General features: G+C 38.3%; 1 protein-coding gene across 12 annotated transcripts in view; it reads right to left on the bottom strand.

The window, feature by feature from the left end:
- The window catches only part of BLTP1 (bridge-like lipid transfer protein family member 1), a 191,708-nt gene that overhangs the window by 110,378 nt on the left and 66,603 nt on the right, over positions 1-14,727 (bottom strand). For 11 of the 12 annotated variants that reach the window (XM_079153382.1, XM_079153390.1, XM_079153387.1 and 8 more), the window contains 6 exons: positions 12,801-13,028; positions 11,877-12,014; positions 6,438-6,617; positions 4,264-4,392; positions 2,088-2,207; positions 1,111-1,391 (listed from right to left, as the gene is read on the bottom strand). In XM_079153382.1, coding sequence (XP_079009508.1) covers positions 1,111-1,391; positions 2,088-2,207; positions 4,264-4,392; positions 6,438-6,617; positions 11,877-12,014; positions 12,801-13,028 — 1,076 coding nt within the window. The remainder of the gene's footprint in view (positions 1-1,110; positions 1,392-2,087; positions 2,208-4,263; positions 4,393-6,437; positions 6,618-11,876; positions 12,015-12,800; positions 13,029-14,727) is intronic. The other variant, XM_079153388.1, reaches the window with a different exon arrangement.

The following is a 14,727-nucleotide window of genomic DNA, read 5'->3' as shown; positions in this document are numbered from 1 at the left end:
GGAGATACTTAACCTTCCAGTTATCATAAACCCTCAAAAGGTAGCAGAGGCAGTGAGATAAGCACTATCCTAAAATACAGGGGATACAGGCTGAAATAATTTTTCATGAAAGCAAACTGGGAATGCATATATCAAAAGTCTGGTTTTTTAACCCATACATAACTGCCTTCTAGCAAACTATTTAAAGGAAATTGCCAGAAAGCGTGGGAAAAGGTTTTATATGCAAGTGTGCCTCTCACTATCATTTTTAGCAGGAATTTTAGAAATAGTCTAAACACTTTATACAATGTCAAAGGCTAAGTAAAACATGCTGTATCTTTCTGATGGTGCTTAAAAGGGACTTTATAAAAAATGTTCAAGCACATTGGCAGGTGCTTAGTATGTAAGTTTAGTATACACAGTTTAAAGAAGAAAATACAGGGTGATATGATGTAAGAAAACTACACCTAAAATACTGGAAAGATATACCACTAAATTCTTTGAGGTAGGGTTATGATCACATTTTACTTTGTTTCTTAAGAGTCTTCCACATTTTAAAATAAGCATGTATCAACTACATAATGGGAGAGATGGGGATGGAGGAGTCATACTGTTTTAAAAGGAGGAGACTAAATAGGAGGCTCTGCCAACGTTTTGAAAAGGCAGATAAGAGTTTTCTTGAGAACTGATGGACACGAGTCTAGGTGCTCGCACTCTCCAGTGCTGTTTGGGAGGCCCACAGAGGAGTTTTGTATAGTTCATGATGACGGCATGACGGTTTCCGGGAACAATGAAGTTGGAAGTACAGCATCAGGGTGAGGGCGAGGGCAGTGCTGTACAGAATGTTATTTGAGTCTGAACTTGAGTCAGTGCTGACATAAACAGTAAGGACTGTAAAAACATCAGCAGGTAATGCTATTTCCAGGAACCACACCATCACCAGAGATGAGACATTATGACACATTTACTCAACATCAAGTCCTTATAAATTCACTAAGGCACAGCAGTGTGCTCACACTGAGTCTTTATTCCAAATGCCCTTATTCCATTCCTAACAAAATTTTCTCTATAATTTTCTAGTACTCTTTATCTGAACGCAACACTGCTACCATTCTTAAAATTTTCACTCACCTCTTAGTTCTGGCATCATGAACTTCTAGAAAATGTCTCTGTGCCTCGTGTTTAGAATGATGATCAGCGGCCAATGCAATATCAACAGTAATAAGTCCTAAATTGGCTGACCCAGCTTCAAGCCAGTAGGCCCTCCGCAGCACTGCAGGCTGAAGTCCAACTCTGCAGCTGTTTACTTGTTCAATGTACTGTCTCACTTGAACATCCTGAATTGCAGCACTTATCCCTTCCCCGACGGATGGATTGTGGAGATTACAGTTTGCAACCCGAATTGCACCCATCTAAAGTCGAATGAAGCAAATGAAACAAAACTAGAACCTCTGTATTTTTAAGTAAGTTAGCATCATCTACAGACAGGTAATCATTCAAGCGGAGTGAAAGATATTTATTTAGAAGAACAAAAGAAAGGAAAAAGAAAAGGATAAGAAAAAGGAAAAAAACTAGAAAGGAAAAAGAAAGGAGGGAAACAGAAAATGCAAATTCATGAACAGAAGAGAAGCAGAGCTGCAGTGGCAGAGAGAGGAGAAAGGCAGAGGGGCACAAGCACCAGGGAAACCAGCGTCAAGTCTCTGGGCGGTGAGGGTGGGGACCACAAGCCACTCAGCATGGCCCGGGCGCAACAGCCACCCAAAGTGCAGAGGTGCAAACATCCCTGGAGCAGGGCAGGAAACAGGAACATCCAAAACCTACATATACTCAGCAAAATCTTACGGCACTACCTGTTTACAACACTGGCATACACACTTTCTCAAGCAATGTCACAATAATTTAGTGAGAATTAAAAAGTGGTAAAAGTACTTTAAACTGTAATAGTAGAAGACAAAATGAATGAGCAAAATTAGGAAGATAATCTTCTAAAATTATGTGGTCGTCTCTGAGATGATAAGCTATAAAGTGTGTTGTATTTCAAGACATAAAGGTTTGGTCTAGTAAAAGAAAAAATAATTACACAGGCCAAGAAAAAGACAAACATTTACCTTTATATTTGTAGCACAACCATGCTCTACAATATAAATGTCAGCCCCATCTACTGCTAGACGAGTCATAGTGTATTTCAAATCATCTGAAGTTGGGCAAGGCCCAGGAATACAGCTCAACTAAAATGAAAAAGGATTGCATAATTAATCCATCACAATCAACACATGATTTTGATACTTCACTAAATCTCCTTATTTAAACAAACGAAATTCTAGTTATATGTATTTTTTTAAATCAGGTTAGCTGGGCAAGGTGTTGCATGCCTCCTCCTGCCTCAGCAGGAGGATCCCAAGTTTAAGACCAGTCTCAGTAACCTCAGCAAGACCCTAAGCAACTTAGGAAAATCCTGTCTCAAAGTTAAAAAGAATTTTAAAGGGGGGGAGGGGAAGGGGATATAATTCAGTTGTAAAGTGTCCCTGAGTTAATTCCCCAGTATCTCAAGGGGGGGAAAATCACTCAGTTAAATTTCTTTCTTTTATAATGACAAATAAAATCACAGGCAATCAAAATGTCCCCAATTAGAATGCTAGTCATATGTAACTAACATTTTCATCGCAAGTGCCAAGTAGTAAATCTACTTGACTTAATATACACAAATTGTCACCAAAACTCAAAAAGAATGGTCAAAGAAAGCTGATAAAGTCACAAGTTTATAAGAATCGTTTGAGAATTTAGAGGTATGAGATTTCCTTATGAGGACACCCCCACGCTGTACACATGTCTGTTTTCACACAGATCTACAGACATATCAACTGTAAATATTCTGATGATACTCCGGACAATCCACACAATTTAACTGTTTTTGTTCCTAAAATGCATATTTGGTAATGTCTAGGCTGGAAGAAAGTCTGCACATCACCTACTTCAATGAACCTGAGGAAATGGCAGCCTGAGGGAATCTGGCCCACCAACATGTCAACATTCTCACTAAGGGTACGGCCCAGGATGCAGTCGGGCCTTCAGGACAGCTGAGACTCTAACCTGATCTATCTGCACCAGGCAAAGGCAAAGCCAATGAACAAATCTGAAGTGACAGCACGTGAGTAGCTGTGTGGGGAAGGGGCTGGTTGCAGAAAGACACAAATGAATTTTTGAAGGCGACAGAAATGACCGTTATTCACATGTAGAGCATTTGTCCAAAAACCCAAACCATACAACCTCAAAAGGGTGATTTTACTGTAAAATTATACCTAAAAATACCTGACTTTAAAAAAAAACTTAATGCTACATAAAAGTTTTGAGTTAAAGGCACATGCACGGAGGGGAGGCGGGGGTGTACTAAAGGTAGGTGTGAGTTACACATTAAGAACTAACTGCCTGACGTGTGAGTAAGGGATCAGTTCCTGAGGGCCTGGCAATGTGTTCATACGAGGAAAAACACTTCATCAAAACTTAAAGAGCTGTTTCCTTTACTATCAGCATGTAAAAAGTACTGGTTTCAGACTTTTTTGGACACAAAAGCACAATGAATTACTTTAATTCACAGTAATATAATGGCATATATCTTCTATGTCAAAAGAAAAAAAAAAAAAAAAGACCCAAATAAGAAAGAAAAACTAAACTGTTAATAATGGTTTTCTTTTACATTTTTCAAACTTTCATAATTTCTAGAATTTTGGAAACAAGCCCCTATTCCAAATTCAGAGAGTATTTACTGCACAAAACTTTACACATTTCAGTGCCACTGTGCATGTTCTAGGGATCACTGTCTGCTTTTTACACCCCTGAGAAGGCACCGTAATGATATGTACATCAAGGCAGCTCCATGTCTTGAAAAGAGCATAAGATCTGGAGTCAGGATATGGCAAATGCCCAACATTTCAAACTGCATTATAAGAGAGTAGGCATGTTCCAGAATGGTCTGCAAATCAAGTCACATAAGGAATTCATCCTGCTGCTTCAATTTCTAAATCTTCAACGTTTACAGCCATATTTCAAAAAGAGTATAATACACTTTGATAAAAATTTTTAATAATAAAAATATGTATGTGCAAATATATGTTTTAATAATTACCTCATATTTTAGATACAATAACTAAGAACTTATAACTGAAAAAAAGCTGAACTATACCATTTACTTCACAGTTATACACATTTGAGTTAAAGCTGAATCCTAATCTTCCATTTTAAACAAGTCATACATGTTTATAATACTGCTAACATTCATTGACATACCTTGGACTCACAGAACCGACGGTCAATCCCATGCTGACACACGATTACTGATTTTGGTCTTTCCAGTTCATATTCCCGGCACACCACATGAAAAACAAACGTCTGTCCCCACTCCAAGAGACACGCCAGCTAATACAACCAGGGACACGGAGACAACACTGTTAGGCCTAAACAAGGCTCGGCACTTGGCAGGCTATGAAGAACATCAATCAGCTGGCTTCAAAGAGCCCAAAGGCTGCCTTACAGCTGCTACGCGATAACCTCCCTGTTAACCTGAGGTTTCTCTACCTCACATCACTCAGAAGCCTGTGTTCCTCTTCATTTGTGAATGGCAAAATACATCACCAAAATGAACTTCATTTCAATTGAAAAGTACCTCTTCAGTAACTTCTAAAACAAACAATTTTCTTCAAAGTCACACCTTCTACCTTATGTACCTAACTGGAATCCCTTGCATATGAAAGTACCTAAAATTCTGTTTCATAATAACTAAACTTTGATGTAAATTTTTTGAATTTACAATTTATAGGAAAGTATCTAAAATTCTGTTTCATAGTAACTAAACTTTGATGTAAATTTTTTGACAATTTAGTTATCATACTGAGCTACAATTCTGGAAAGCTCGGTATTTTCAAAGACTAAAGCACATTTGTATAAGTAAGTAAAAGCTTAAGTAAGCAAATATCAATTCTTCAAATCTAGAGTTTAAATTAAAAAGTACTTTGGTTTTATAGCCAATCCAAGCTGTTAAAATAAACATACTGAGGAAATGGTATATATTACATCATCCCCTCAAAGCAGTACATAATTTCAACTATTAGAAAATATGATTTTCAGTTTTAAAATGTACAAAGATGATAGGACATTAAAGTGTCTACGGGTTCATGAGGCGTGCAATAAACAGTGATACCAAGACAGCAGTGCAGAAAAGAAGGGCTATCTTATAATGATAATTTATAAACAGGAACTCTAGCAGTCCTCAGAATAAAACCGTCCAGTGCTGTGGGGTCAACATGGCTTTATCCTCTACTTAGGAACAAGTTCCTTTGTTATGCACAAGTCTGTACTTGAATACTTAGGGACAAGAAATGGGGAGTAGTAAGAAGACAGTTACAAAGCCAGTGAAGTTCCCTGCCATTCATTTCTGTACATTATGCATTTCTTTTCACCCATTTGTTTACATCTCATTGTGTATCCTAACATTATGCTGAAATGTTATCCAACTCCAAAATACCCCTTTTGACTGTATTCATTCTCATACTATTTCTGGAAGATCAATGTTTCTGCCCTCTTGCAGCTTCTTGGAGGCATCCAAGGTACCTGGATTCTTAAGTTTACTTCCCTGCTGCTACCACCTAACTCGACGTTTCACACCTATTCTGTAACTTTTTACCAAAGTAGAATATAAACATTTATACCACATTTCAGTCTTAAAATGCCAAGCATTCATATTATCATGAATATATGTCTCAATAGGTAAAATCAGGGCAGTACATGGCTCTTCAACTAAATTTTGATTGTCTATTTCTAGAACTAAATAATCCTTAAGGCCTCTGAACCTCCTAAGTGTCAATCAGATTGTGTTGGGGATGGACTTATCCAAAGAGATCACACTTATTACTAACATCCAAATTTATTTGTGAATCCATTTTTTAAAAAACTAATATCCATTATCACTAGTCATATGCATAGATTATACGATCTTGCTTTGGGACATGACAAGAATCCTCAGCAACACAAGGGTGAGTTTCAAATCTTACTTCAGAAATACACTAGAAAGCATAGGCCTTAGAATATTATTCAATATACTAGGGAAAACAAAAGATTATTCTAATTGTGGAGGGTCAACTAATATAATTTGAAGAATATATTAACCTGGTTTCTAGAACCATTCTCATCCTGAGTTTTTCCCAAAGAAAGTCTCAAGTTCTTGTATCTTCTGGAACTACATAATACGTATCAATTATACATAGCTCAGAAAGTAAACTTTGCCTCTGACTCATCTACTGCTAAGAAAATTCTGAATGGCAAGAAGGACATTCCACCAAACATTCCAACAGAGTGTCCTCAGTGGAAATGCAATGATCATCTAAACTGGCACAAAGCCATTCCTGGTGCGCTGGGAAGGAGGAAGAAGAAAGTGTGTTAGCACAGTGCTGTGAGGACATGCATACCTGTGGTGCCGTGACCTTAGCTGTAAGGCTTCCAGCCTGCACATCAATCAGCCACGCATATTCCAGGGAATCGCTTCCTAAAGGAAGCCCTTCTGCCGAGAACATGGCATGAGCTCTCAGCTGCAGACCTGACAAATTGAGGTGACCTTCCCGGAGCACTTCATCCACTGGGGGTCGCTGCTGAAAACAGTAAGAAAATGGTAAGAAGTACAACAAAATCACATCATAGGTTACAGCTGCTTTATCCCCCTGGAGAGTTCTTAACACGACCTTGGACTCGTAAAGATTGTCAGAGGTAAGCTTCTTCAGTGACGGTACCTCTGAAAGCCCAATTACAAAAATATGACAGCTATGTCCTAAAAAGAATACAGATGTCTGACTGGCAACCACCTGCAGGAAAACAAACTAGGGCACTAACAAGGAATGTCAGAGGCCAATGTTTTGCAGGAAGGCCAGGAATCATGGAATTAAAATACTAAGAGGGTAACAGGACAGAATAAAGACCAACTGACCATAACATGAAGAACAGAGGGGTAGAAGACCAAGGTCCACGAAGATTGTGAGGACTATGTAAATAAAAGGATAACTTTATCTTGCAGAGAATAACTGTACACTCGCTCTTTATTTGAGAGAAAATTTCTTAAGACATAGTCAGAGAAAGAATATGTGCAACAACAAGCCATTCCATGGAATATGAGTTCCACAGAACACGCTTAAGAACACTGAATCAAGTGAGTTAGGAAATGCCCTCCTCACTGATGAGCAATTTCTATTGAATCTACCTCACAGTTTGTACGTCCCAAGAAACACACTGACATTATTCCACGTGCACTGCTATGATCACGGTCCAAATATCACCACCTCTTGCCAGGGCTTCTGCAAGCCTCCCAGCATTCACTTTTGAGTCTCGATGCTCTGCCAACAACCACAGAGGCCTTTCAAAAATGCAAGTTTGACCACATTCTTGCCTCCAAACGATTACATGCTTCCAAAGCAGAGTCTGTATCTCCTTTCAGCTCTTTTACACTAGAAATTATTTATTTTAATTTCCTCCATATTTATAGTCTCTACCAGGACCATTAGGTGAGGACCATTTCTGTCTTATTCACCAAGTATCTCACCTAATGATACCAAAAAGAGATGCTCTGACTGAGGAGTCAGATTTCTTCACAACAAGCACTCTCAGGTTCTTCAGATACCACTCTACACTGAGACAGTTCACAGGTGTTTCTCAACCTAATTTAACCATGGTTCGCCTCTTCTGTGTGTGGAGGTCATCGCACAGGGTTAGGGTTAGGGTTAGGGTTAGGGTTATAGTGTTCCTTGCTTCCAACACATTTGTGGAAATGCATTCTTTGAAACCAATTTCTTAAAGGAGAAGGGCTGAATCTAATTAGTAGGAGGGTTTTAAAAGGAAATTTCAAATTGTGACCACATTAAAGTTCTAGAAGCTCTTTTGACACATTTTTTAATGTTGTATTCACCCCAAACTGTGTGACCTTATATAAAACCACCTAACTTCTCTAGGCATCAGTTCCCTAACTTTATATCTGAAATAGATGAGCAAGATGGTCAATAAGCTTCTCTACTAATTAAAGTTATTCATGGATTTTTTTTTTTGAAGGGGGATCAAAAATTGCACATGCAGACATTGGCTTGTACTAAGGTATAGCCTATCTAACCCAATATACCAATAAGGATTATATTCTAAATTTTATTAAGCTTTGCATTATTTTGTGGGTTGAACTGTGACCCTGCAAAAGGTTCACCACTGAATGTGATAATATGTGGAAACACAGTTTTATAGATACAAATCAAGTTAAAATGAAGGAGAATGTGCCCTAATATGACCACTGTCCATATCAGAAGAGAGAAACTGGGATACACCGACACATGGAGAGAATGCCATAAAAGACAGAGGCAGCAGTGAGGCATCTGCAAACCAAGGATGCTCAAGTTTGCCTATCACCACCAGAAGCAAGAGAGCCTCTTCCCTACATCTTCAGAGAGAGCATGGACTCTCACCACTTCAGGACCAGGAGCCTCCAGGACTGTGACAAACAAAAATGTCTGCTGTTTTAAGCTACCCAATGTATGGCAGCCCCAGGAAACTGACATACATTGTAAGATGACCATGAAGTAAACAGTGTGCTGTTTCCTAAGATCTAAGTTCCTTAGATCTTTCACTTTGAAGCCTTAAGTAAAGACTAACGCTACCAGGAATAAGCAGCATCAGGTGAATGGCCCAGGACTGAACCTTGGGGTGGCCACAGTGTGAAGCCTCTACCATGAAAGATTATTACAGACAAATAAAGAAAATTTTCTTAGGAGACTCATGTCAACTGCACCATAAAATGTGAGCAAGGTATGCAGACAAGCAAATTCTAAAGGGACATACATGGTACCTTGTTCTGGGGATGAATTATGACTTGCTAACCATCTAGGAGACAAAACGTCACCAGTACTTCCTATCTGCATCCCATGAACAGGACCCTCTCCTCTAGTCCCCACAGAAATGACACTTTATAGCTAGCTCCATCTCTCTGTAAGTTCAATATATCTCCACAGCCAAGTCCATGCTGCCCTTCATAATGAACTCCAAAAGTGTTTTTTAATATCCAGGAAGGCCTTTTTTGAAAGTACAGTGGTTAAAATAAAAGTGAAGCATGACTGGGTACTAACAATCAAACTGACACTCGAGGAAGATGCTCAGAACTTGCCCATAGAGATTCCGTTTCCCTTTAATAACTTCCTCAACAGACTGAGAAAAGGAGGTGTGCATGCTCTCCATACACGTGTCTCCTTGAATAAAACTCAACTCTTACGAATCACTAATTGCAGAGGAGGACAAGAGGTGCTTTTATGGCTAAAACAAAGGGTTTTGCAAGTTTGGTATTGTAAAGATAGAGCAGTTCACATCAGTGGTGGCTGCACAATTCTCCGCATGTGGTGCAACAACCCAGAACCTCGGACACAGGCTGAAAGGCTGAATCAGTGCCAACGCCCTTGTTTGGTGCTGCGCTGTGATCGCATAAGCCTCTCACTCCATGAGGAGCACAGGGCAAAGGCTCTATGTGAAGTGTCGCTGTGCTCTCTTCCCAACTTTCTCTGAATTTGTAAGTACTCAAAAATCAAAGAAGGAAATGCCCATTCCATGACACAACAAAAAACAACAATTTCCAACACATATCATGTGTTGATTTTTTTAGATTACAATCTCAGCTGTGTACCACATGTAAATATGGAAAGGTAAATTAAAATTATATAAAGAAAAACACAGCTATGGCAAAGAGTAAAAAGAAATATGCTGTTTCAAATAAAATGCTCATTACCATGTATAATCCACAATTAACAATCACCTATTGATGATTTCTGGGTGACAGATTCACCTTCCCATTTATAATTTTACTTTGGCTTGTATTAAAATCCCATCATCTATTCTGTAACATTGGTCTTCAAGTCTGTTTCGGTGCAGATACCATGTTGTTTTTGGTACTATAGCTCTGTAGTATAATTTAAGGTCTGGTACTGTGATGCCTCCTGCTTCACTTCTCTTGCTAAGGATTGCTTTGGCTATTCTGGGCCTCTTATTTTTCCAAATGAATTTTATGACTGCTTTCCTATTTCTATGAAGAAAGTCACTGGAACCTTAAGAGGAATTGCATTAAATCTGTATAATGTTTTTGATAGTATGGCCATTTTTATGATATTAATTCTGCCTATCCAAAAACATGGGAGATCTTTCTACCTTCTAAGGTCTTCCTCAATTTCTTTCTTCTGTAGTTTTTTATTGTAGACTCTTTCATCTCTTTCGTTAGACTGATTTACAAATATTTTATCTTCTTTGAGGCTGTTACAAATGGAATAGTTTTCTTAATTTCTCTTTCAGTTGATTTATCACTGATATATAAGAATGCAAATGCTTTATAGGTGTTAATTTTATATCCTGCTACTTTGCTGAATTCATTTATGAGTTCTAGAAGTTTTCTGGTGGAGTTTTTTTGGGGCTTCTGAATATAGAATCATGTTGCCAGAAAATAGGGAAAGTCTGAGTTCTTCTTTTCCTATTTGTATTCCATCTCACTCCAGTCAGAATGGCAATTATCAAAAATACAAGTAATAATAACAGTTGGTGAGGATGTGGGGGGAAAGGTTCACTCACACATTACTCGTAGAACTGCAAACTGGAAAAACCACTCTGGAAAACAGTATACAGATTCCTCAGAAAACTTGTAATGGAAACACCATTTGACCCAGTTATCCCATTCCTCAGCATATACCTAAAGGACTTAAAATCAGCATACCAGCGTAACACAGTCACATCAATCTTCATAGCAGCTCAATTCACAATAGCTAAGCTATGGAACCAAACCAAGGAGATGAAAGGATGAAGAAAATGTGGTACATATAAACAACGGAACATTATTCAGTCATAAATAATAATAAAATTATGGCATTTGCTGATAGATGGAATTTGGTTCCTTAGCAATGTTGCTAAGTGAAATCAGCCAATTCCAAAATACTGAAGGCCTAATGTTCTCTGTGATGTGCAGATACTGAATCACAACTGAGGATGGGGTGGATGTTTACTGCATAGGTCAGGGAGTAGGTGGGGGAATGGGAGAAGGGATGGGAATGGGAAACACACATAATTTTCCTATGTTCATATATGAATACATGACCAGTTGACTCCACATAATGTACAATCACAAGAATGCAAAGCTATACTTCATGTATATATGATATGTCAAAATACATCTTACTGTCATGTATAACTAAAAAGAACAAATTTTTCAAAAGAGAGACAGAAAAAAACCATTTTCTAAATCACGCAATATGAACAAAGGTAGGGAAGATCTGTAAAATCAGTAGTAGGTACCAAGAGAAGCCATTTGGCATTTAAAAAATAATAAAAAAAAGCAATAATCTATCCAGAAATATAATAAATTCTCCATTTGATTAATATCACTGGTTCTCTCCCAAAAGAGGTTCTTAAGTATGATGAAGGAATATAAAAAATGTCTTATATTAGATGAATAAGAATAAATTATTGACCACATAGCTACATATGCTGTAAATGTTTATGGTACTGGTTAGTACAGATATTTTTCCCTTCTATAATAGAGAGTTAGAAAATATTTTTTCCATTTCTAAAAACGAGATAAAATATGATTGGGGTCACATACATGGAAGCAATGAAAAAGAAGAAAAAGAAAATTGATACTCTTGAAACAACTCATATATATATATGTATATTATTTATATACGTATATGTATACACACACACATATACCCACATACATGAAAACTCCTTCTTGCAGTTATAAATCTTTAACTAAAAGAGCCACAAATTCTATGCATAGAAGCTAACACACTGTTTTAACCCCCTAAATGCTAAAAGTACATCTCTAAGTCTGCCACGTTTCACTTCCACATTACCTGATAGTTGTCACTGACAAACACATTCAGGGGTGATAAAACAAGCTGCAGCATGGTCTCCCGAAATCCTTTTTTCATTTCAAAACACAGTCTTTCCAAGAAAGCAGTAGGGCACTCAGGACCGTCAGTAGTTCCATGCTAACAAAATACCACAATCAAGGATAGAAGTTAAGAGTAAGAAATTATTAGGAAAACAAAAATCACTTTTCATGATTAAGAGAATTAGCTTTTTCAAAAGTAAAAACAGTATATGTCACCAAAAATAACTACTTTGCACTAGCAAGGACATTTGCTGTCCTGGGCACCCGAGGTGACTTCTCTGCTAAACAGTGCTGGCACGTAACACGGAGCAAATTATTCCAGGGCATTTTCCTCCCTATGCCGCCTGCTCTCAAAGCTCCTGGTTCTTGGGGCCATATCATCTCAGACCAGTTAGGTTCCAAGCCCCGTATGTGCCAAGGGCATTCTCAGGGTGAGCCTGGATGCTTTGCTGGGTCTAAACCTCTGCACAATGCATCCTCTGGGGTCAAGCCCGAACTTGATTTTGTAATAGGTTCACCAAGAGGACCCAAACCGATGTGGGGTCTAGAGACAAGAGCTAAGAAAACGTAAAGTCCTAGACCATCCCATCTGGCTAACTATAAATACAGCAACTCAATGTCATGGGAAAATGTCATAAAGTTACACAGAACAGCAAACGAGCAGTTGGAAGAAAAAGAAAACCCAAAGTAAAACTACCCACCATCAAGTAATCATATGATGAAGAAAATAAGCTTTCTAACAGTGAAAGGATAAAGTTTAAACTCCTTTAACCTAAACTTCATCCTTTTAAAAATGTGTACATGCACCCAGGCAGGCACAGAGTCGCCTATTCTAAATAGACGTCCCAACACATTTGGGCTGTTCTGATATGCCAGTACTTACAACAGGCAGGCGCCCGTGAACTTTGTGCAGATTAACCAGCACGGTGATGTCCCAGGGACGCAGGGCGAGCGGGTGGACTGGCTTAGCTGGGCCTTCGCTCTCCTTCTTGTCATTCTCCATTGCAACGGCAGTCCACCCCGAGCTGGAAGAGGCCGACAGCGACAGCACAGGACTGGAGACCGCCTCCTCGAAGTCCACGTACATGTCGTCCTCCCCAAAGTAATTTTCCTGTGACCGTCAAGGGAGACGAGCTGGCGTTAAGAGCAAGTGACGGCTTCCGCGGGGCCTGAATCTGTGAACTACAGACCACCTGCGCCTACTGTGTTCAGTTAGAAATCGAAGTGTCAGGTCTATTTTCGTAATTTGAAAAAACACATTGGAAAACAATTATTCAGAAGCACAAAAAGCAAAAGACTACAGGGTTCACGGTAAGCTGCATGAATTGCCCCCAATGATAGCAGAAAGTATGATTCAGTTCCTCAAAGAGACCCCTGAAGATCCGTGGTGGGAGGAGGTGCAGCTCAAAGGCAAAGCTCTTGCCTAGTGCATACGAGGCCCTGAGTTCGATTCCCAACCCCACAGAAAAGAAAAAAGAAAGAAGAAAGAAAAAGATTTATGCTTCAATGACTTTCAGTGTTTGCTTCACAGAGCCCAAGGCAACACTCAGGGATATCCTTTGAAGAAAGTGAATCAAGTTCACGAAAATCAATTTGGATGACTCTTCATTAATATTATAACATATATTACAGTCATAAATAATAATAAAATTATGGCATTTGCTGATAAATGGAATTCGGTTCCTTAGCAATGTTGCTAAGTGAAATCAGCCAATTCCAAAATACTGAAGGCCTAATGTTCTCTGTGATGTGCAGATACTGAATCACAACTGAGGATGGGGTGGATGTTTACTGCATAGGTCAGGGAGTAGGTGGGGGAATGGGAGGAGGGATGGGAATGGGAAACACACATAATTTTCCTATGTTCATATCTTTAACAGTCTTTAATGTCTTAACAGTTTTAATAAGAATGTCTAATTTTAGTTCCTGATTAAATAAATACATGTGTTATTAACAGGTATCAAATTTCCTCTCACAGTTTGCTTTTTTTTTAATTTTATATATTTTTATTCATTGTACACAAATGGGATACAACTTTTCGTTTCTCTGTTTGTACACGATGTAGAGTTTGTGTGATCATACATGTACACAGGGTAATGATGTCTGTCTCATTCCATTATCTTTCTTTCCCCCTATCCCCCATTTCCCTCTACACAATCCATCCTTCCTCCATTCCTCCCTCCCCGCTCCCGCCCCCAGTTTGTATCATCATTCACTTGTCAAAGAAAACATTCAGCTTTTGGTTTTTTGGGATTGGCTTATTTCACTCAGCATGATATTCTCCAACTCCATTCATTTACCTACAAATGTCATAAAAAAAATTTTATTCTTCTTTATGGTTGTGTAATATGCCATTGTGCATATATACCAGCTTTATTCTATTAAGCTACTGAAGGGCATCTAGGTTGGTGTTCCAACTATTTTGTGATTTCTTTTGCATCATAAATTAAAATTTGACTTTTGTTTTTAAGAAACAAATTTAGTCTCGATTAAAATTATCTTTTTCCCACTGACTGTGAATTTATATTTTGCCTATTTGAACCATCAGTAATAAAGTTGTTAAATATCCTTGCTAACACTGTTAATTTTATCTGTTAAACATGAGAACCTAATTAGTATTTTGGTAAATTCTGCAGTTGGGTTACTGACAAATTTGTTTTCTAACTATGGTATGGACACAAGGCCATAACATCTTTTCTTAGGAAAGGATGTTGAAGATCTTAAAAAGTTATTCAACTAATTAATGAGAATACTAATATTCAAATCCCAAATCCACTGCTTCACAAAACCAGGAGTTTCCCCTGTATTCT

Source organism: Sciurus vulgaris, assembly GCF_902686455.1.
Source record: "Sciurus vulgaris genome assembly, chromosome: 9".
NCBI classification, from domain to species: Eukaryota; Metazoa; Chordata; class Mammalia; order Rodentia; family Sciuridae; genus Sciurus; species Sciurus vulgaris.
The sequence above is the reverse complement of the archived record's forward strand: the minus strand, read 5'-3'. Positions and strand labels throughout refer to the sequence as shown.